Source organism: Lissotriton vulgaris, chromosome 6, assembly GCF_964263255.1.
Source record: "Lissotriton vulgaris chromosome 6, aLisVul1.2, whole genome shotgun sequence".
NCBI classification, from domain to species: domain Eukaryota; kingdom Metazoa; phylum Chordata; class Amphibia; order Caudata; family Salamandridae; genus Lissotriton; species Lissotriton vulgaris.
Window position 1 is genome coordinate 593,585,077 of NC_141694.1, and position 25,257 is coordinate 593,610,333.

Here is a 25,257-nt window from a genome sequence, read left to right on the forward strand (position 1 = left end):
GCCACCCTCTTTATGTTTATCTGGGGTATATTGTTTAGGTCATGAGTTATTAGTATACCCAGATATCTGAACTGACTACTTTGAACTCCATACCAGTTGTTAGTCCCCCAACACATTATTTCAGTTTTTAAGGAATTAGTGAGGTACCCTGAGTATTGGCCAAAATCAGACATAATCTCATCAACTCTGGGGAGAACCTCTGCAGGATTATTTGTATAGATCATCAGATCGTCCGCATACAGCGCAAGCTTACAGCTGTACTCATCCACTTTGAACGGAGTTATCCGCTCATCCAACCTCAACGCTTGCGCCAGAGGCTCAATGTAGAGGTTGAACAAGAGGGGCGAAATAGGACACCCCTGCCTTGTTCCCCTACTGATGTTAACAGCAGAATGTTTTGACAAATAAAATTTGAATGCAGACAAATGAATCGTAAAATTGGTACAACATTAAATGTAATTTACTGTTCAAGTACCAATTTAGACCCAGTTTCATTAAAGGGTCAAATGCATTGTCACTTTACCTCCATAAAACTACCGTTGTTTATTAGCGACATTTGCACTCTGCACACACTATTTCATCTAATCAAGTTGCATTCACTATTAGAATGTGTCAATGTTCACCAGGTTTCATTCAAAACTTGAGCGCTTTAATAACTTTAATTGGTTTCGCATAGAAAACTACCTTTTTCACCATTATATGTGATTTACCAGATTCACATTAGTGATAAAAATGACACCTGTTACCAAGAGGATTAATACTTTAGGGCATAAATTATTGCTAGATTAATTTGCATCTAGAAATTTTGATTTGTATCTATATCTGTGCAAATCCCAGGATTTTATCAAGCCAAAAAAGAAGATGCAGAGGTTTATGGAGAAAAACTATTTATGCAGATCTCAAAACCAGGCAAAAACTTGGAGGAGGGTAAAAATATGTGACAGAATGTTTCAAGAGTAATATAATTGCTATGATAAATGATTTAATTTCCTGCCAAGATCACGCAGAGCGCAGGAAATGCTGCCCTTTTTCCCCTAACTAAGGAAAATAGGATTAAGTGGTCAGGTAGGACTCTTTTGCCCTTCAATAAAACCGACTCATGTTTCCCCCTAATTGATCTCAGTCGGGATCTTCCCAGTTTACATTGCCACAAGTGTGGTTTTAAGACCACTAACCTCAAGTCTTCACCTAATATCAAAAAGGCTTACAATAATAATACTCAGCATTTTTCATCTCATAAGTACCACTTGGCCTTAATCAACGCACGGTCTTAGTAAAACATGCTTTCGAAGTGGCAGACCTCATTGTGAATCAACACCTGGATGTTCTTTTTATCACTGAAACATGGGCTAATGAGCACTCTAGCCCTGATATGCTGATAGCAACTCCACAAGGCTACTCATTGATAAGAGCAGACAGAGGGGGGAAAAGAGGTGGCGGTCTGGGGATAATCTACAGAAGTCACTTTAAAATTAAAATCGATCTCTTACCTAACTCAGAATGTGAAATGTTATCCTTCAACCTCAAACCAACTAACAATTACTCTTTTAATGGTCTGCTCATTTACCGCCCTCCAGGCACTAGTCAATGACATTACTTTCTTCAGGCAATTCATACGCTAGTTATGGGGGGAGTATCCAATAACGACTACACAGTACTTGGAGATTTCAACTTCCACCTAGATTGTACTGAGGATAAAGACACAGAAGCTATTCTGGAGATTATGAATTCCTTCAACCTTCCACAATTAATACATTAGTCTACTCATAATGGTGGTCATACATTGGATGCGATCTTTTCAAACAACCATTCTATTTCTGTCAAAGATATTCTTCCACGTACATGGTCTGACCACAAAGCAGCGCTATTTGAATTGTCTATTCTCCTCCCTATCCAAAGCAGGGATTTAGATTCCAACCACCTACCATTCTATCTGTTGTCTAAAACTAGCTTTGACACCTTAGAACAATACCTGACTCAGGTCTCGCCTGAACCTAATCAAGCCACAGCGGCCTACACCAAGTGGCTTAAATCAGCCATATTGAAAGTGGTCCCAAATAAATGTGGTAATAAACACAAACTTAAAAAATCTACACCTTGGTTTTCAGACGCTCTACACCTTGGTTTTCAGACGCTCTTCGGCTCCAAAATCAGAAATGTAGAAAACTTGAAAGGATTTGGAGATCAAACTACAATTCCTCTGATAAAATAATACATAAAAACTCCCTGACCAATTATAAAGTAACCATTATCAGGGAAAAGTCATTCTTTTTTACTCAGCAAATATAAGCATCAAATAACTTGGCCCAAGAACTCTTTCAGGTCATAAATAAACTAACTAAATCCCAGAGACGAAAAGTAATAACAGCCAATCTTTTTGTGAGGAAATTGCCTCACATTTTTCTCACAAAGTAGAACAAATCTACAATCAATACTCTGTCTCCTGCGACATCAGCACTAGCACTGGCCCCACTTATGTCCAAGCTGCAGTAAGCACAAGTCCTCCCTCCAACCTCAATCAATTTACATCTACCACCCTTGTAGATGTCCTTCACTTATTCAATTCCACTAAGTCAGGTTACCTTGCCCCCCCCCCCCCCCCCCCTCCATATTAAAACAGAGTTCGGCTCTGATTGCCACATTCCTAGCTAACATCTCCAATAGGATGTTTATCATCGGTATCTTTCCTGATCTTTGGAAAAGGGCCTCCATTTTACCACTCCTAAAGAAATCAAACCTAGACCCTGACAACCCAGCCATCTACCACCCCATTTCCAGCTAAACTTGTGGAAAGATTGATCAACACACAACTGTCACAGTTTATTCAGGATAATCATCTGTTGGCTTCCTCTCAGTTCGGCTTCAGGGCCGAACACAGTACAGAGACGGCATTAAAAACCACAGATGAATTAAGAACTATCCTGGACAAAAAAGGCTCTGCAGCACTCATTCTCCTGGACTGGTCGGCGGCCTTCGATACGGTTGTCCATGTCAATCTTGTCAACTGTCTTTAAAAATTGGGCATTGCTAACAAAGACCTGGCTCTACTTCAATCATTTCTAACCAACAGAAGGCACTCAGTCAAGCTTGAGAATTTCTCACGAAACTCCTTCTCACTTCATTGCGGGGTCCACAAGGGATCCTCTAGAAGCTCTCTGCTCTTCAATGTCTATGTTTCAGAATTGGCCTCATTGGTTAGATCTTTTGGATTTTCCCCTACTTCTTAAACAGACCACACCCAAATCGTGGTGTCGGCCTCTAACAATACAGAAGTAACCATCTCTCAGTTTCACAACTGTATGAGAGCGGTTAGTGACTGGACGGGAAGGCATTGTCTCAAATTGAACTCAGAGAAAACCGAGGTGATACTCTTTGGTAACAAACATCAATTTTGGAGCCCGGTATGCTGGCCAGCAGAGTTGGGAACTCTCCCAACCCCAGTCCAAAAAGCAAAAAACATAGGTATAATAAATGACAACCTGAAATTTAATAAACATATTAGCTCAATTATCTCTGCCAGTTTTATCACTCTGAGAATCATTAGAAAGATAATTTCTTTTATTCCTCTGACCACCAGAAAAACAGTTGTCTCCTTACTAATCCTAGCAAAACTAGATTACTGTAATGGTCTCTTCATTAAGCTCCAAAAACAGCATATGAAGAAACTTCAGAGTGTACAGAATGCAGCAGCCAGGCTTGTCTTCAACCTGCCCAAATTCCACCCAGTTTCAACCTCCAATAAGGAACTCCACTGGCTGACGGTAAATAACCACTTTAAAATCAAGGCATTATGCCTCACCTAAAGCCTTGCATGATCTAGGTCCCAGCTACCTCTAAAAATCCCTCTCATGGTACATACCAAACAGATCTACGCTCTAAAAATACCTTGACAGTGTAGCGCCCCAGCTTTAAGAGACTTAAATGGGGAGGCAGTTGTTTCACCTCGGAAGCCCTGGTTCTATGAAACAGCCTGCCTATGAACATTAAAGCAGCCCCCACACTATTGATTTTTAGGAAGCTAACAAAAACCTGGCTTTTAAACCTCTAGTCACCAAATTACTCTCACCTTCACTTTTATCCAACCAGGGCCAAAACACCCATGTGTATTCAAGCGCTTTAGAAACATTTTAACATAACATCTGTCCACAGAATGAGGCAGTATTTTTTTAAGACCATATATAAACATCTTAATGACTAATAACCACAAAACACATTCCTTTCAACAGTAAACTCACATATCTAATGCAGAACAAATTAAATTAGTATACTTGTGTTAAAGGATGTTCAGAAGGTGAGGGCTGTGCCCACTGCATGCATGAGTGAGGTATATAACTAAATTTTCGACAAGTTAAGATGCACACACCTCAGTTACTCAACCTTCTTGCCCCGAAAGAAGGAATTTTGTATCATAAATAGTCACAAATGATCTCAATATGGGTTCTAAAATATCAGTTTGCATAATTGTTATACATTGACAATCTTACGCTGATGTATGAAGCAGTCCTTTATTTCGCAGCAGCTGTAACACATCCTGGGATTTTTGTTGGTAAAAAGACTCTCCTGAAAATTCATCAAAGTGCACACCTAGGCGCTGAAGTATCCAGCGAGAAAAAAAAGACAAAAATATATCATTAGCTATCTCGAAAGTGAAAAGATAGTAGATCAACATTTCAGCCCCTTACTTTTTTTGTGCTCAAAGAATTGACAAAACTAATTCCTGCAATGGAAGGTTCTTCCAAGTACCCTAAATTAAAGTGAAGGAAAATTTGTATCACTACTGAAGCAGTATAATTTGTCCCCCGTCCCTTTTAGTTATAACTTATATTGTGTTAAATTGTACTAAATGTGTGCATTTTATTAATCACTTTTAGTAAGTGGCTGTATATTCCTTTTAATGAGAGCTACTCGTAAATTTAGCTGAATTATAATAAATGTATTTTGCATGGAGGAAAATGAATGCTTTCTGTAACCTTGCATTTGATATAATTACATATGCTAACTGTATTCATTTAGAACGTGCTTAAATCTAATGTTGGCCTAACCTGTACCCAGGCCTCATTACACACATTATGTTTATAAAAGTGCCTTGCAAGTGTCTTATTTTTCTGTTCTTCGCAGGTGTCCTGTCTATATTTTTGCTAGCTTAGAATAGGTTCATTGTATATCAGCCTACTAATTTTCTAATTAACTTTTAGCATCAGATAGGAAGACTTAGATGGTGGGAGATACCATCCTGTAACAGACAGATCAGACAGATGTTACATACAAGACATTCAGATGATTACTTCTTTATGGAAAGGTTAGGGAGTCTACCTGCTCCCCAAGAAAACTGTCTTTTGTTGGGAGGATGATAAGGAAAGGCCTTCAGGAGACACCTGTCATGTTTTAATTGTGTGTGTTGTGTTTTTATAATAGCAGACCTGTCCCTATTGTGACTTTGCTGAGAAAAGATCTATTTTCAACTTTGCCCAAAGTGTGAATCTTCATGCTTGAATACTCAAACTCTTTCCATTGAACCTTAAACCTGGTTCATACTCTGAATTTCCCCTTTAAATACTTTATTTAGAATAGGGACGTGCCTTTATAGAACCTGCTTCGGTCATATTTTGTTTGTTGTATGTTATTCTGTATTGCATATTCTTGCATATTCTTATTGATTATATATCAAGGACTGCATGAAGATTTCAAAATGTACATTTTTACCATATTCTTTTACCGATTTTGTTTCCTGATTTGATATGTAACTTGAATTATATTTGTTAATAAAGCCCTTAAGGTTTGGACAACATTCTCTCTGTCATATTTGTGAAGCCATGTGCTTGCAATATATTTCTAATGTTAGCTCCTTTCTTGCACTTCAAGTCGACAATCAAAGGTCCATACGACCAGTGAGGGACTTTGTTTGATGCTTTTACCAAGAGATTGAGATACAAGAAACCCTGCTCTATTACTACCATTTCCTGATAATTGGTGACAATAGCATGGCATTTGTGTTCATTTCTGGCGTGGACCCCAAAGATGTGAGGCTATCTGCAGCTATAGAAGTAAATGTATTTTATATATTTATTTTACAGTTGTTAGATCAAGGCCATCAGACACAGAAAGCTTTCTGGTTCCAAAAGACCTACTATCAGCTTACCAAGAACGTACAATGGGCTAAAAGCCCACCCATTGTTTACCACTGGCTGGCTATATTGTCACTCATTTGTTTGCTTCTTATTTAATGGCTTGCCTAGTCCATCTTGTGTTTGCCTCTTCCCGGGAGCATAGCCTTTTTACATGTATCCCCCCACTGCTCACTTTTAGGGCAGAACTTTTTTCTTTTGCTTAGGCACTCTATGAGAGTGCGTGTGATTTCAGCTGGGTCCCTCATGTGCTTCCTTTCTCATGGTGTCTGTGTGCTTTTCTCCCCCCAGCACTACGTGTTGTACTCTCTTGCGCGTGTGCTTTTCTTCCCCGATCCTGTGTGGTTCTTGCTCTTGTACTTCTCTTTTCACCCCATGCCTTTCTCTTCCTCGTGTGCATCCCCCACCGCCCTTCCCATTCTTCATGTCCCTTGTGTGCTTCTTTTCCCTTTCTCCTCCAACCCACTCAGGATCCTGACCAGCCCCTCCACTGCCCGCCTTCTCTCCACCCCCTCAATCCACTTAGTCTTATTTTTTTAGTATTTTACTTTTTTTGTAGGGCCAGACAGCACATTTCTGTTGGCCCTACCACTTTTTAAATAAAATACTTTCACATTACTTTACTTCCATATATTTTTTTATTTACTTATCCATCTCTGGTAGATAAATAATAAAAAAAGAAAAGATGCACCAACATTATACGCATGTGTCATGATGATGCAATTTTTGATGCTGCTGTAGCATGAAGAGAAGGCGTTGGCAGAGCTAACTGGTCTCAAAGGCAAGGCCTATGAACATTGCCAATGATTGTCAATAACACAGATAAACTTTAGTTGTGTCCGAGATTCACTGAGCTATTTTCCTCCAGACTATCAACTGCCTAGAAACTAGGACAAATGGCATTAGCAGCCTAGACAGATAGATTTTGGAAATTAGAGAGTGTGAGCCAAGGTTCAAAGTAAAAATGGAGAGACACAAGGGGATATTACGTTTTGCATTGTCAATCAATAGAAGAACATTGCCCATGGACTGTTTTAAGTCTAATGTGATATAAAGATGATTGTGGCTCCTATATCAGTCTTAAAAGGAGCTATGGGGATTCATTTATTTACTGGTGGACAGCCCATTGAATTACAATAACAATTTACACAGGGAGCACTTGCACTTTATGTAATCAAAAAGGACTAGCCTATTGTGAAAATGTTAACAGGACTCAGAACTCTATGACGAGGTACAAACCATTAGGTTTTTTCATGAAGCCCTCACCCACCAACCTAGTTGGTGGCATGCTTCATCATCGGGCCCACCCAGTGACACCAAGTGTGTCCCTGGTGTGCTACAACGCCTGATTACAGCGGAGCGGGTAAGTAACTGAGTGTGCAGTGTGGTGACATGAATAGTGGTAGTTAAAAAGCTATACAGTGGTCCCAGTACCGAGGGTTTAATTAAACTTTAATAACTGGGCCTCTGTTAGCGTTTAAAAAGGCTGGTGGATGTGATAGGAGTATATATTAGGGTCTCCTGCATCCAGGTGTGGTCTACATGTTTCAACCAGGCCTTCGAATTTAAAATCGGCTTTCCTCAGGACCGTAAAATAAGTGAAGGTGCAATTTTATACTTATGGGAGTGTGTTTGGACGGGTGCCGATCGTTCGATTGAGGAACTGTGTCAGATGACGGGGACCTCTATGGACAGGAAAAGGAGAGCCGCTAACTTTTGGAAAATTGAGGAGTGACTTGTGGGTGACGGAGTGTGCACCGAAGGACTGTGTCCCTTCAGATGCTTAGTGAACCAACGGATTACGTGGTTGTGCTGACTTTCTCTGTTATTGAGGGAGTAGAGAGCGTTTTTTTCGCTCTCAGTGAAGTGACATTATACCCTTGTCCTGATGAAGCCTATAGAAATGACTGGCTGAATCGCGATCGCGACTACGTCGACACTTTGATGAGGAGTCCCTTAAGTGTTAGAGTTGGTTTAAAAAGATTATAGCCCCTACAAAATAATTATTTAGGGGTGCTTTACCTCAGGTGCATTTCGGATTTCCTCTGAGTGTACTACTTTTAGTTAGGAGTGTACACTGTAATAGTTCTATTCCCACTAAGGGTATATTCTTTTTGTATATATTATTTGATTTATGTATGTATTGTATATGTTGTACATGTTGTGTATATATTGTATTATCCATTGTAATATATATATGACTGTGATTTACATGTAACTTAGAGTGTCCTGTTTTTGTCCAACATTTAAGAAGTGTATATATATATACATTTATGTTTATTGTGCCCTACCCGTCCTTTGACACGTATATACGTTTTTTTGACCTATGGATATACAGGATATGTAAATAATATTGAGATTATTAGGGTAATTAGTTGTACCTTGTATGAAAATAAATGTTGAATTGATCCCTCTGTACTTCTTTGTTTTTTGATATACATCTTTGATGTCCCTTGCTCATGTATAGGAGGGTGATTTGGGCATAACCCCTTATTGAGTTTTCTCATTTATAAAACATTAGCAGGAACCGCTGTCAGAGTAGTTCCTGTCAATGCATTTCACTGTTTGCTGCAGGTCTCCGTTTACATGGCGGAGCCTTGCACCAAACAATTTCCTTTTTTATTTTCAAAAGGAATATTCCAAAACATGATTTTCTATTTATAAATAAAACAGAAATTGCCCCCTGCGTCACCTCCCATGGTGAGGGGCGTCATGGGAGTCACCTCCCATGGCGAGGGGGGTATTATTTCTTTTTCGCTGTCCCTCACTGCCAGGATTTGCCCGGCAATGACGGACAGGAAAAAACAAGGCTATATATTCTTGCCCATCTGAATTCGGTGAACGTGCATATAACCAATCCCCCAACAGCCCTTACTCCATAGGCCATAGCAGTGAGGGAGTAATCACCGTCGTCGCCAAACTTGAGGTCTGCCGGCATCACAATTGGGCGGGAGGAACCCTGTTGGTGGGGATGGAACTTCGTTGCCATTGTGATGAGGAGTCAACATATAAATCAGGCCCTATATACTTCTGACTGAGTTTTGAATGTCATGCTTTAGCTCCACTACCTTTTCCTATATTAAAAAAATACCTATTCCTTTTATAGATGGTATCAGTTGAAGGATATTGAAATTATTGTGTGATCTTATTGTGTCTAATTTATCCAAACTAAAACCAGTTTACAGAAAAGCCTTACCTGTATGTGGGTATCTGAATAGAGCCAACCTATCCAGGGGTAAGGGAGCCCTGTATGAGCACAATGGCCAAGACTACAGTTAAGATTCTTTAGAGAGGGGAGGGGACACAAACTCATGTAGAAAAAAGGGCTTTCAAATGTCTCAAGATGCTGTTTCCTTAGGAGAAGTGAGCTTTGAGCTCTCTACTGAACTGGGGAGGATTGAGGCTATTGACGACTGCAGGAGTGTTCTAGGTCCTGGGTGTATAGACGGAGAAGGCCCATTACATCACCTTCCTTTTTCTCAAATGTCTTTGTCTGCAGCCTTCTGGTGTCTTAGTTGTTGGTGTGTCATGCCAGAGGTGGTTAGTGTGTCAGCAAGACAGGAATGGGGAACCTTCCAAACGATGCAGGCATTCAAGGCCCTATATGAGACTAGATGTATTATGTAGAATGTCTTACAGAGCAGCCATTATGGCGTCTTGGAGAACTGGAACCAACGCAGTGCTTTCACCCAGATAAGAAAATATAAGGGCTTGGATGGGAGGTTTTAAATCTATTTCAGGATGTATGGAAAACCAGCAGAAGTCTTTGCCATGAAGGCAGTACCATGCTGATGTGCTCCTTTGGGACAACGGTTGGTGTCAACGCTTCTGTATGTTCACTGATTTTTTTGTTGAATAAGTAACAAAAGGGGCAGTTTTGTGTGCATGGTCAGTTGCATGGGGTTAGATTTATGGACTATTAGGACTTGGTAACAACTGGATAAAGGTCAGATGTGTCCTACTACGTGAAACCACAGAATCGTAAGAGGGTTACTTTCTTTTTTGCGCCACCCTGGGATCTATATCTGTGTCCGACACATCTGTTTGAGCAGAGCATTTGAATAATAATGTGTTCAAACCTACACACAAAAAGGCATGATTATTGCAGTACAGATGAGCTATCTGTAAATGACGAACACATGAGCAAATTCCTCTTCTTTCTTTATTGCCCAATAGAATTTTCTTCGATTCCCTTCCACTGGTCTCTGTTCATTTACCAAGAGTGTTTAAAACCACAGAAAGTTAACTGCTGGTGCTTCATACTATACAATCTATACAATGTGTGCTTGGAGTGTATTAAATAGAGATACATAGCACCATTAGAAATATCATGCCATTTCTTGCTCATTTTGACTACGTGGCAAGGAGCTGAAAGAGGACTTTTGAATTCAGACAACTTTATAGCTAACTATAATTAAAAGAGTGATGCTGTGTGAAAATTAGATTCAGCGAGGCTCCCTCTTGGCATCCATTCACTTGAGCATATAGGGCCACCTGATTAAGTCAGGCCACAAAATGTGGCTGCAAATTGTGCACCTGCCTATTTGCATTAGTGCACCATGCCCCATGTATTGTGTGCACATGATTCAGAGTGCAGCAACTCAGAATAGGGAATAATGAACCAGTAGCGTCAGTCACTCTCCAATCTGTTATGCATAAAAATACATGTATCCTTTGTCCTCTGGTGATGGGACAAGGACCCCGGATTGGAAACTCAAGGGACCAGCTCTAGTCCCGTTTGGACTCCTCTGAATTTTCCAGCGGACGCGTGGGTGGGCTCTTTCTCTCCAATTGAGTGGGGGGTTTTGTTTTTGCAAGAACAGTAGGTTGCATCCTCCTCCCTAATGAGACCACAGCAACTGAAATCTTACCACCTGTGTCTAGGAAGCACCAGTTCTGACCATGCTGAACAACAATGGCGGGTCCTCATGGTTGAATTCCCACAGCAAAGCGCAGACAAATCTGCAGGCACGGACACTGTTAGATAGTCTAAATGTACTCCAGAGACCTGTTGATTCTAAAAATATTACCAAGTATGCTACAAAAGCAAGAGACAGACCTCGGAAACACAGACCCTAATCTGCTTGCATCTGCTACTGTGAGCCTGCAAACGGGAATTGCTCTCTGCATACCACTTTAAATGCCTTGCTAGTGGTACGGGAGTTATAACATGTATTTCTTCAACCTGCTTGTTTAGTGTTATGTTGAATAACTGACATATTAAAGTAATTATTCTTTTAATAAGTAAAGAAAGACCTGTATTGGTCTGAATATTTCATATTAAGAGTTATTGAGATGAATGTTAGTCTTGGACTGCTAACCTCGCTACTCTGAGGGACAAGTACTTAATAGGTGTACTTGGTGCTCCATTAGCAAAGATCATAGTAGGTTAGGTCCCGGGACATCACTGAAAAACGGGTTCAACCCTCACAATTGAGGCCCAGTAACCTATGGTTGCCTTGGGTTCCCCAAACAGGTTCTACGCCTTTGGCATAATCAAACAGGAGTTATTTGCTCCCCTAGCACAAAGGCTTTGCAATGCAGAGACCGCGGAGGGATGCACATATATTTTACGACACAGGCTAATGAATGGTATCTCATGCGAAAGGGTCCCCTAGATCAAGAAATTGGATGCAGCAATTTAGAACTTTCGGAAGAATACACATAGGTCTTTTGGCAAGCCAAGATAGAGCGAGTTAGTGTGGTCAAAGTAGGACTTGATTCTTGTTGTCAAAGCTATTAGCTGGTCTGGGTCACAACAAAACAGATTAGGCACAGTAAAGTCAGTCAGTGGTGGAACATACTGACCAGTTTAACCAACCTGAGCTTCAAACATCCTTTTGTTGGTCCATACAGCACCATATGAAACAATGAAGCGTGCAATTTGAAGTTTTACCAGGCTCACCCTAGCAAAGGATTCCTGAACTGTCCACTATAACAAAGGATAAATCACAACTCATAGAGAAAATTAATTCCTAATGGATGGATGCTCTGGTATGCACTATGCAGCCCAATTCAGTTCAAGGAATCAAATGGTGTGACACACTGGAGCAAGAGGCAGATTTCTCAGAACGGTATAAGCACCACTAATCATACACCTCAAACATGAAAACAATAGAATGGGCAAAGCTTGCCTTACAGGGGGATTGATTGTGGAATTCAGCAACTTCTGAGTTAACAGTCACAAACCAAGGTAACAGAGTTGTTAGGCTGCATTTAGCGATCGAGGAGAAAACGATAGCAATAAACACCAAATCTACATAATCTTTTTGGAGTTTGTGATGAGCTTCCTAAAGGTATGCCATTAGCTGAGGAATTGTGCTGACTTTTGATGAGATGATGTCTATTATGTGTCATGCTATTCTTGGGCAAAGTGAGAATGTTTCCTTTGTTCTTATACTTGGTGTGTCGAAACAGGATTCAAGAACTCCTTGTTGGAGCAAAGAGACAGAACTTCAGCTGGTTCAGTGAGAGGAGAGTCTGGAGTTTGCGACACTCAGAGCGCGACAGAACTTGTACAAGCATGACAGTACTCCATATACCATATGTTCTGGATAACCCCTGTAGACTGGTAGCAATGTTGTGTACACTGTACTAAAAGAGATAGGTTGGGTACAAGGTTGTAAGCCCCCGCCAGACAAGTGACAATATCCTGGTCCCCTAAAACCCCACATTGGCCCAAGAGCTCCAGTTGCTGCTTGTAGAAACAATGTGGCAGTACATCCTTCTCTTGGTGATGCCTTTGATTGACAGGCAGTGTAGCCTCATCCTAAAACCAACTATGAGCTAAATAAACACGTGTAAGGAGAATGCAGGTCTAGAGGTTGTCTGAATCTGAAAGCAGTCCAATGAACATTCTATGTACCTTATAAGTCCTAATATACTCATTGATGCTGAAATCCCTGAAGCGTTGCCAGATAGCGAGTGCCTGCGAGTCACCTCCTTCAAGCTTTCGGAGAAATTCATGTGCCGCATTCTTAATACTTTCATCTTCTTCGGAGGCTTTATTGACCTGTACATATATCTAAAAGACAGAAGGGAATACAAAACATGAAACGTCCTGTGCCGCTGCTCCAGAGGAAATTGGATTAAACGTACAAAGGTTAGTTTTGCCAAGAAGATTAGGTGCTTCCTGATGGGTAACCCACAACTGGATCCAAACTCTACCATACAGTACAAAGTCAATGACTATGAATCCACAACATTTCATGAAGGGTGACACAATCTGAAGAAGAGCATGCATTTCAAAAGCTGCTTATGGTTTTGATTTCTGTTACTTAATAGTAGTTACGAGGCGAACGTCGCCAGATCCACACTTGCAACATAGCCAACACTAACCTAATGAAGACCTTATAATAGTAGAGAGAAAATTATAAAAATGTAAACAGGTTATTAGTTACAATACAAGCTCAATGTTGCAAGCTATTAAAATAGCTAATAAAATCAGCTGTAAAAAATCATTTTAGCATCAATCTACGTCAAATGTAATCTGAGACCTTCATTTCGAGACCTCTTGTTTGGTGAATTAATCTGGAACTAAAGATGCAAGCAATGGCTAGGTGAGAGTATTTTTGTCCCATGTTCCCTGCAGAGAGATCTGCCAGCATGTGTGTAAGCTATTAGAAGGAGCAATTTAAAGCTCTTACAAGTCATCCAACTCAAAACATTCAGGAATGTAGAGAAGCTGAATCTATTTTAAAAATGCAGAGGATAGAAAGCAACCAAAAGATAATGCTGCACTTTGCATCAACAAGGGTTTAAAAAATAATAATTAAACACGTGGGTATAATATATAACTTCCAAGGTTTCAAGTGTTGTATGGATGTTCCTGTCACCATACCTTGGATTCCAGTGTCTTCGTTTCATTCTTACACTAAGCTGGTCTGTAGTTGCAGGGCAGTATCCGAGGTGGGCACTGTCGTTTATCACCAGGGTCCCAGGTCCTCAGAAACTACTCCAACCCTGCGCCATAGCCAAGTTCTTTTATTGCGCTCCTGCTCTTCCCATAGATGGCTTGAATTGTCAAAGCTTACTTCAGGAATTGTTTGTTGAGAAGAACACTAAATATGGCAATGTGCCTCTGCAGCATCTTCACAAAAGTAAGCTTTTTAAGACAATAGCGGTTCTCCACCCTTCAAGGACAGATAAATCTAAACTCGTGGCTCACTTCCATACAGTGGTGACATGTACCATATTTTTAGCGACAGTCCTTCTCACTGTAAATTGCAGTTATCACGTGAAATCTAGACTAATGTTTCTAAACAGAGGGAATATCTCCAAACTAACTTTTGCAATAAAGATCTGCCTCTGCAGTGCAAGCCAACGCTGAGGGGAGGGACCCTCCAAACTTTATAGAGTGGCTTCCAGATGAAATAAAAATGACTAAGTTATTTAGTGCATATTCTTCAACACTGTATATGTTTATTGTTTTACTGTGAGTTTCTGATATGTTTTTTGTTTAAATTAAGTTCCTACCCACCTTATATTGTTAACTTGTCAACAGTGTCTCCTGCACAACGATATCTCCTCGTGTGTGGCTCGTGTTATTTATTGCAGTACAACGACTAAGAAACAGATGGGTTTCGAGAATCGAGTACAGGTGGCTCTAAGAAGTCATTTTACATTAGAGGTCTTGGTCACAATTTTGAAATACGCAGTTCACATCTACTCACCTATTCGATTACATAATCAGCATACCCACAGTTACCTAAGTAATCCAAATACCTTCTTCACGACAATGTATTACATTTGTCTCCTTAAATACTTTGCTAGCATATCAATTACCTGGGGTTATAAACAGTCCCCCTAATTCTTTGAGGTCTACCATAATTAGTGATAAAAATGTGTCATAGCACCGGATATCCATTCTTAACTCTGATGTTTACACTTCTTTTACATTCTAGCACACCACGTAGACACAAACAACCCATTGCTTCTGCCAGCTTGGATGCCAGGTACTTTTGCGACATCTTGGGGGAAAACTCTTCACTCATACGCCCCACCACACCAACGTGGACCACTATTTTGTGTGCTAGTGTGAAAGCGTAACGAGGGCTAACCAGAGTGGTCAGGCTTGACTTCAATGATCCCCGCTTTTTATTCACCTGTTCCTGTAATCTGAGAGGCAAGACCTAGTTCTTTCAGTGTCTACTGTTTGGCTCACCTTCAGCCCAGGGCAGATGCCCTCAACATTTACCTAGACGGCATTCAGCTGGAGAATTAGTATGATGGAACAACTCTACATGGCACATTTTCTACTAAACAAACTTGACGTCCTCCTGCTTTCCAACAGACGTGAAAGACTTTCAGTTCTTCAGGAGATCGCATTACATTTTCACAAAATTGCAATTATCAGGAGGAAACTAGAGTCATGCAGCCCTAAAGGCAGAAATCCTGACAGCAAGGACAGGCCAGATTAATTTGACTCCTGGTTGAATAAATCTATAACATCCCTGAGGTCTGCTTTATTCCCAAGACCTGTAACGCCAGAAGATGAGCCCTCTGAGCAGTGTCCTCACCAAGTCAGGTATCACCCCAACTAGGAATGGCTGTTGAGCTCAGTTGCCTGCATTGCCAATCTGAACAAAGTGTCAAAGCCATTTTTTGGAACAGCTCCAGAGTCTGATGTGAGCAGGTTAAGATTTGGGTGCAAATTTAAATGGATCTCCTACTATTGCAATATCGTCTTTGGGAGGATACCCCCCAGTGGATACCGTGGTCATGCATAATACCCACTTCTGTGTCGCCCTTGTGACAAAAACAGGCTCAGGCCACTGCGATTTCTTTTTCTCTGAAACCTCCTGTGGTAACTCAGACCCATGTCCTTTATTCCAGCTAAGCAATCTTAGTGTAATAAAATGCAACAGGAAGACCTATGTTTGGGTCATAATAGCTCGGTGCTCCAGGTCGGGAGTTACACAAACTGGGAGCATAGGTGTGTCTCAGTAACCTTAGTAAGTTTAAATACCAAGATATTTCTTATTTAGGTATGCAAATACAGAAACTCTGAATTTCTGCAATGTTTTTTTTAAATTGAGCAATGTTACCGCAATGACAAGAACAACTGGCAATTGGCACTGTCCGAGTCTTGCTATGATCACAAGGCCACCGTACAGGAGATCTTGAAAACATATCCTTGGCGGCTCATTACCAGTGGTCAGAACCTGATATGATTAAAAAACAGCTATACTGTGGAGGAAGACATTTGTTGTTATTTCCTAAGAAATTCCTTCGCATATGGGTGTACACTAGGGGTCAATAAAGCACATTGGCTCCAACCTACGTTATTAAAATTTTAGAAAGGGGCAGTGATCCTTTCTGGATAAAATTAGTTTAGAGGATAATTTTTACTCATTAAGAAAGTTTGGCCTGTAAGATTAACTTTACATTGACATGATTAAAAGAGTTTTGTTGAAGGGTTCTCAACCAATAAAGAATTTACAGCTACATGCAAAACACTTAATTGTAAAGCACAATGATTTTGCAAGATTAATAGACACTTCATAGGATTTTCAGATCAAAACCTAACTTTAAATGTCACTTATGTCCGAACATATGAACATAAGATATACCACTAACAAATCCTTCTCAGATGATTGATTTGTATCCATTTCAGTGGAATCTGAACAGACAGACTCCTTGGTTAATGAGAATATCTTATATTATTCCTAGTAGGATTGAAAATATTGGTGATCAAGGCAGTGAGTTACGCATTTACTCCTGGAACATTGCAGGTACAAACAGACAGAAAAAGCTCACTGGAACAAATGTATTAAGTTTTTATGACACATCTCAAGTAATATGAATCCAAGAATCATGGACATCTTCTACTTTCTCCTTACACAATTTTACAACTCATGAGGTTTTGGCAACCACAAACACATTGGGCAGACCAAGTGGTGGACTACTGGCTTCAATCAACAACAATCTTAATATTAAGAATGCTATCATCAAACCTAAATTGAATTACTTGTTAACAGTTTTAATAGGTCGACACAATAAAATAAAAGTTCTTATTGCAAATATCTATTTTATGCCATTCCTGCGAAAGGACACACAGACAAATATTACTCAATTTTAGCAGAATTAGGTGTGAACATAGAAAAATACAATAAAACCAATGATTTTAACTCAGAATTGTTTCCCTCCACCAATTAAGAATGCACGTCCGATAACTCTCCAGATACAGTTCACAGTATTCCACCACCATACTTAATGCTTCAGGGCATAAATACGCTGTTCACCTATACTGGCAAATACGCCTACAATCTTTTTTTAGCCTCTATCAGTCACGTACTGGCAGACTATCAGTCAATTGACCATCAAAAGCCACATTTAAGGGAAAAATATCGCAAACCACAATTGAATATTCTTTTATACATTACAGACATTTCCATAAATGTAAATGTTTTGAAATCATTAAAAGGAAGGGAATCGACCATGATCCGCAAAAGATATTGTTCTATCCTGACTATTATAAGCTAATCACTAATAAAACCTTAACTAATGATCACATGACTGTAATATGATCTAAAATCGTTAAATGGAATGGTAAATTTAAGGTCAAAGCCTCAAAACTGAAGAACCAGATTTTTTTTTAATCCTCAAGCTTAACAATAGGTACAGCAGATGAAGTTACTCATGAACAATGGCTTCTAAATTGCTAACAGTTCATCAAATCAATTCTGTATGTTCTACCTGGTGAATCTACCTGGCAGATCTTCACAAACCAATGCTCGGAAAGGTAACCCCGCTCGCCAGGAGCTTGTGAGAAATGCTTTTAACCGCTAGTCATAAGGAAAGTACTGCTTACTGCTTATTTTAATTGTTTAGCCGGGCTCTGACTGGCACATCCTTTTATGTGTACAGCGACTCGGTCTGTATTTTAAATCTGAAACTACCACAGCGCAGCTTGCACACAGTTACCTCTAGCGTCCTGGTGTCCCCCTGGTCTGTCGCGGCTTGTGCCGATTGAATGAAGGGGCAATACACCATCTTGGACCCCTGAGGCTCACTCACTTACTGTGTGGAACGCAAGGTCAGCGTTCCACACTCTGCTGCACGGTCCCACCCACTCCCTCTCAAAAGGGATTGCGCCGAGCGGACGCACGCAGCGGCGCGCCAAAGGCAAACCCGTCTGCGCCTGACTGTCGCCAGTCGCCAGGTACCCCGCCCTTTTTCCCTTCAATTCTTCTTTGGGTGCCTAATACAACCAGCAGATGGCCTTAATATAATACACGAGTCAGGAGCTTCACTCCTTGAAGACTGCCCCCCACCCTGATCATAGTTACCCCCAAGACCAGAAACACCCCTCTCCCAGCCGACAACCCTCTACCAATCCCGACACACCCTCATCAAGACTAACCTGTTTGTATTGCAATGCTCGGTCCCTCCCGAAGCACGCCTTAGGTATATGGTCACTACTAGATTGCGAAAAACCGGATATATTTCTGGTGACTGAAACCTGGCTCCACGACTCCTCCTCACCGGACATAAGTAGCCCTGCCTCCTGACTACAGGATATTCAGACTGGACAGAGTTGGGAAAAGAGGAGGTGGCACTGCAATCATTTATAGGACAAACCTCTCACTTCATGTCATTGAGACCTGTTTGGACAACTGGGGCAAATTGTGTATCGTCTACCTCGCGACGGGAACTAGTGTGCTATGGAAAGTTGCTCTCCTCTACAGGCCCCCCGGCATCAAAATCAATTTCGCCAACAAACTCATAGAGATATTAGCCCCTCATACCCTTGCCTCTGGCAACTTTATCCTGGTAGTGGATTTTAACTTTCACGCGGAACTAACCCAAGACCCTCACACCAGTGACCTCATAACCAGCATTAATTCATTAGGTCTAAACATGCTAGCAACCGGCCCTACCCACATTGCAGGTCATACACTAGATCTCCTATTCACGAACTCACCCAAAGTGGTAGTCGACCAAACGCTCCCTGTCCTATGGTCAGACCACTTTGTCATTAGGTTCTTTATCCACACCACCTCAACACAACCAGTTAAAAACCATGTAAAATGGAGCAGGCCTTGGAACAAGATCGACATTGAATCTTTCACCACCCACTTCTCTCCCCTGTCCATCACTAAATACACTGACCCCAATAAAGCAGCAACCGACCTAGAACACGCCATCTCCTCCACCTTAGACTTAATTGCCCCTAAAAAGGTATCCAAGGGGTCTTACAAACTCTCTCCATGGTTCACCCCTGACTTAGACAAAACCAAAAAGACAGCAAGGGCCGCCGAACGCAAATGGTGACTTACCAAGGAACCAACAGATAGACAAAACTACAAAACTGAACACAGACATTACATGAATGAGATAGCTGCAGCTAAAAAAAACTACTTGGGGAACAGGTTAAAGCTGGCAGCAAACTCACACAGAAAACTGTACAAAATTGTTAAAGATTTTACTAACCCCCCGGCATGCCAGCCTCCTCCCGTTGAATACCAGGACTGGGTCAACACCCTTTCATCCTATTTTCAGGATAAAATCAACAATATTCATGAATCCTTCCCCACAATTAGCAATACTCTGGCAACCAACTTTCCCCCCAACAAGGCAGACACGTCCCCTCCTCCACGTCCTGCAGTCCTCAAAGAATTCCTGCCATTCTCAGATATTGAGGTTGCTCATTCATTGAACAAAATCAAATCTGGATCCCCTACTGACCCTGCCTATTCTCAAGTTCTTGCTAAAATTGCGCCTGCACTAATCGCTGATCTCACAAAAACACTCAATCTCTCACTATCCCATTCCTCTGTCCCCTCTCACTGGAAACAGGCCATTATAAGACCGATCCTAGAGAAACCCTCTGCCGACCCTAAACTGCCATCCAACTACCGCCCTATTTCCCTCTTATCAATATTTGTGAAAATCATGGAATCCCTAATTACCAAGCAACTGTGCAGACACCTAGAGGCAAACCAGCTGCTTGACTCATCTCAGTCTGGTTTCAGGGCACACCACGGCACTGAAACAGCACTGATAGAGATTGTGGATAATATCAGGCTGACACTCGATGCTGGACAGTCTGCCATCCTGGTCCTGCTCGATCTCTCGGCGGCCTTCGACACCATCTCTCACAGCATTCTCCTAGAGCTTCTGCTGGAGATGGGTGTCGAAGGTCCAGCCCTACTCTGGATCAAAAAGCTACCTAACCGACCAGCGCTCAAAGGTGCAAACTGGGCCCTTCACCTCTAATAGCCAAGTTAACAATAAGGGGGTCCCCAGGGATCAATTTTGAGCCCCACTTTGTTTAACCTATATGTCTCCCCCTTAGCACAGGTAATAAGGACCCATGGCTTCGACACAGTGTCCTATGCAGACGACACGCAGCTACTGATCACCCTAGGCCCTGACCCCTGTAATACCAAACTGAGATGCCAGAATTGCATGATCTCTATCAAGGACTGGATGACGAAAAACTTCTTAATGCTTAATGCCGGTAAAACCGAGATCGTGCTTTTTGGAAAAGCCCACAAACACTGGACTGATAAATGGTGAAATCCATCACTAGGACCCTGTCCCACTCCCAAGACCTTGGTTCGCAACCTAGGAGTGACAATTGATGACAAACTGTCCATGGCCAGTCATGTCAACAAGATTGTGCACTCAAGTTTCGGGCTGATGTGTAGCCTCAAAAACATTTTCAAATGGATACCCCTTTCCTCTCGTATGCCCCTAGTCCAAGGTCTAATCATCAGCCGGTTGGATTATGGGAACACTCTACTTGCATCCATCAATGAGAGTCTCCTTGCTAAACTTAAGGTCCTACAGAACACAGCAGCCAGAATGGTTCTTGATCTCCCTTCCCGCTCCCCATCCGTGCCCAATCTTAGAACTCTTCGCTGGCTCCCCATCAGGAAGCGCATACACTTCAAAGTATGCTGCCTAGTCCACAAAACCATCAATGGACTCTGCCCTAAATACCTAGAGAAGAAACTTGTAAACCATTGTCCAGTCAGACCCCTTCAGTCCGCCAACAAATGTCTCCTCACCGTTCCCAAAGTTCACACGGTCAGAAATGGTGCTAGGTCCTTTTCCAAATTTGCCCCAGACGCCTGGAAAGCCCTTCCCCTAAGCATCAGGACCGAATCCAACCACATGAAATTTCGAAGACTCCTAAAGACATGGCTCTTTTAGCTACCTGGTGTACTGGTTTTCCTTTCTAGCATCTGCAGGCGCTCTGAGACCTACGGGTGATTTACGTGCTATACAAATACAAATACAAATTATCTCTGGAAAATTGGCCAGTTACTGATATGCTAGGCACCTCAGATAAATCAATAACAAACGCAAAAAGAATCCATCGTAAAAATCTCAGATCCACCTTAAAGAAACGCCGTTTAAGCAAACAAGACATACAAGTTAAATACCCAAAGAACCAGTTGATTAATAACATAACCAACAGAAAAAGAAATAATCAAGAAAATGCTTGGGTGCAAGTAATGGAGCCTATCAAAGCGGACAACGATAAAGCATTTTGAACATTGATCGGACATTGAACCAAGGCATATTGTTGCCCAAACAATTACTTTATTTCAAATGATAGATGGGCAGATCACATAAAGGCCCTTTATACAAGTAACGTCTTGACCATCTAATACCATCTATACTGGTATAGCTTTAGAAAATGCTATGGTAGTTAGGCAAATCTGGTGTGTTGCAAAGAATTTAGAAGAGAAATGTCCACTTCCAGATAGGCACCATCGGCCCAATACGAGCATTGTTTCAGACCTAGATCAACACATTATTTTTGACCCACCCGATGCCTTCCACATTTTATGAAACCCGGAGATTCAGACATTAATTTAAATTTTTAGATTCTCTTATTTGGACACATGGCATAAGAAGGCATGATGAGTGTGCTGAACAGACCCTCCAGGATATCGCAATTTCGCGATTTGCCGCGAAATCGGCACTTTTTTAAAAATGCCGCGATTTTTACAAAAATGCCCGCGAAATCGGCATTTTTGTAGAAATCGTGGCATTTTTCGCTATATCCTGGGGGGTCTGCTTTATCCAAAGACATGCACCGGTTGCCCCACACCTGTAGATGATATACAGACACTGGGGTCAGAGGGTTAAAGCAGCTCGGCTGCAACTGGCAGTGTGAAGGTCTAGGCTCTTTGTCATTCAGAGCTGCCCGGGACTGCGCTCGTTCGCACCTCTTCCTGGCCCACAAGAATGACAATGGGAGCCCTCACCTTGCACATCAACAGGAGGGGAGGGGGGATGGGTTGTTGTCACAGAGGATGGAGCAGGAATCGGACAGAGCAGTTCTCCTTCGAGAGTAATGTGAAAGGGTTTGCAGTGACAGGAATAGGAACTTCGAGTCTTAGGCCTGTGAGAAGGCTCATTTACTGACCTGGCAAATTTAAACACAGTCAGCAAGTCAATTTTGGAAAGAAACGGAGAACAATTTAAATTGAAAACAAAAGACACGCTACCTTAAATCTGTTAATATATTTTTTTTTAACTCTAATCTTGCATTGCTGAGAGATTATCTGCAGCATGCACACCCGGAACTGTCTATGTGCTTGCACTTCTACTCTAATGTGAATTGTATTAGCAAAATGTCTGACCTTGCTTTAAAGATGTTGCACTAAGTGCTCCATCCATGTACGATTTTTAGCATTGGATCGTAGCAAGCTTCTCCTTAAAGCTGAAGTTTAGTGCAAAAACGCTGGGCTCTCTATGAGCATACTATGAAATCATGGTTTTATTCTATAGATTAAAGAATTAGCAGAGTATCAATTTTCCAATTTAAAAAAAGGACTACAGGCCATAGAAGGCAAACAAGCAAGGGCACCTTTCTGTACTCCAGGATATGGGTTGAATGGATGAATGAAAGATTGAATAAATGGATAATGAGAGAGGATGGATGGATTGATGAGAGGGGAAGGATGGAGAGAAAATTTAAATAGCTGGATGTATGGGTGGAAGGGTAGCTGGATGATGGATGAGGGGAAAGATGGATGAGGGGAAGGATGGATGATGGATGAAAGGAAGGATGGATGAGGGGAAGGATGGATGGATGAAGGGAAGGATGGATGAGAGGATGGATGGATGGATGGATGAGGGGATGGATAGAGGGGAAGGATGGATGGATGGGTGGTTGAAAGGATAGATGGATGGGTGGTTGAAAGGATGGATGGATGATGAGGGGAAGGATGGATGATGAGGGGAAGGATGGATGGATGGATGATGAGGGGATGGATGGATGGATGTTTGATGAGGGGGTGGGTGAAAGGATGGATGATGAGGGGAAGGGTGGATGGATGGATGGATGGATGATGAGGGAATGGATGGATGATGAGGGGGTGGGTGAAAGGATGGATGGATGAAGAGTGGGTGGGTAGATGGATGGAACGGGCATCCGGTGGGATATCAGGTTGTGTTCAAAATACACTGTACTATTTAACGTGCTTACTAATAAAAGGGGCGATAGGTATAGCCATCATTAGTGCAGCAGGTACAGTGGCACCAAGCGCAAAAAAGCAGCGCAAGGGGCTTGTAAATCTGCCCCAAAGTGTCTACATTGTAAAGAAACCAAATATACATAGATTCACGTTGTTAAATAACTAAAAAAACTAAGATATCTGTGTTTGTTGTAGGAAAAATGGCCACATAAAATGCCGCAAAATTGCCGCAAAATTTCCATATTTGTGCCGCTAAATTTCCATTTTTGTGCCGCTAAATTTGCTATTCCATGCCGCTATATCCTGGGGGGTCTGGCTGAAGATCTTTCCATGTGCACTACATGCCACTAGGCATCATAAGCAACCAATCGCTGTTTTTTTTTGTTGCTCAAAGTTGTATTGATTGATTTTGACAGTAATCTAAACAAGACAAAGGAAAATGCTCTCTTAACATTCCCCAGTACATTGCATTGCAACATGGTACAAAGTATAAGCAGGGAGATAATGATAGTGAATTAGCATCGCAATGAGGTAACATTTACATTCTGATAGGGCTACATTAAAGAAGACCAGCCACCTCACTATCACAGCGTCAGACATAGCAGTCACACATCTCTCATCTAGGCCTATCTATGAGCTGGTCCAACCCACAGGGTGCAGCTATCACCACAGATGGGGGTGCAGCTGGTGTGAGCTCAGACATTGCCTTTCCCAACCATTGTGTGGAGTGTCTATCAGGGTCAGTATCTCCCTGTGTATGTAAATACTTCACACCAGATGTCCATTTCATTCACTTAATCTTTCTCCAGACCACAAATTCATCTATTAGGACAAATATCCGTGTAATTTAGAGTTTTTGCTGTACGGTGAACCTCAGTATTTGTCATGTTTCAGCTGTCAGAGTCTCCAGCAACAACAATTCCCACACAGTATTCAGGATCATCATTTGCAGGAAGGAAATAACAATGTTGGAAGATAATCATTAGACATATTTTCGGGGAGACAACTTGAGGACCACACCATTACTCTGCATAATAATGATTGTTTTCAACACCTAAGAAATGTAAAAAACTAAAACGAGGCTATTTGATAGCAGAACACATGCAAACTGATAATGCAAGGGACACACTTGCACAATACAAAAGCTGTTGACAAAGGAGGATGAAGTACTGAAGACAATTTCATTCTCATGATAAGATACAATTAACATGTATGTTTGAATTTCTGAAGAACGTAAGTATTTCAGATGGTTCATACACGATTGTGAGGATTTGGGTGTATTATATGGTATGCGCTGTGTCATTACCGTATAATACACTCACAAAAACCATCTTCGGGTCAGTAAGGTTTATTTGTAAAACCTTAGTGGCAAGGCTTAAACAAAGGAACTAATGTGAAGCATTTAAAAGTACCAAACAACAAAATAATAAAGCCACACAAAAGGAAAGAAATCCAACACCAAATTATAGAAGTAGATCACATGTTTATGATTTTTAAGTGTCCAAGATGAGAAAAAGCCACCATAGGGTTACGGAGATACAGATTCTTAAAAGGAAATCTTAAATCTCAGTGTATCCCCAAACAAGCATTGGTAACCGTAAAGTTTGCAAACATTTCAAATGTTTGTAGGAGTTGAGTTCAACTACTTTGCCTTGACTTGGGGAACCAAATCCAACAGAGAGAAGGTCTGG

General features: G+C 41.3%; 1 protein-coding gene across 1 annotated transcript in view; it reads right to left on the reverse strand.

The window, feature by feature from the left end:
- The window catches only part of RARS2 (arginyl-tRNA synthetase 2, mitochondrial), a 273,941-nt gene that overhangs the window by 143,716 nt on the left and 104,968 nt on the right, over positions 1-25,257 (reverse strand). The window contains exons 9-10 of the mRNA XM_086926598.1: positions 12,991-13,149; positions 4,485-4,591 (exon numbers count right to left, since the gene is read on the reverse strand). Of these exons, the coding sequence (XP_086782724.1) occupies positions 4,485-4,591; positions 12,991-13,149 (266 nt within the window). The remainder of the gene's footprint in view (positions 1-4,484; positions 4,592-12,990; positions 13,150-25,257) is intronic.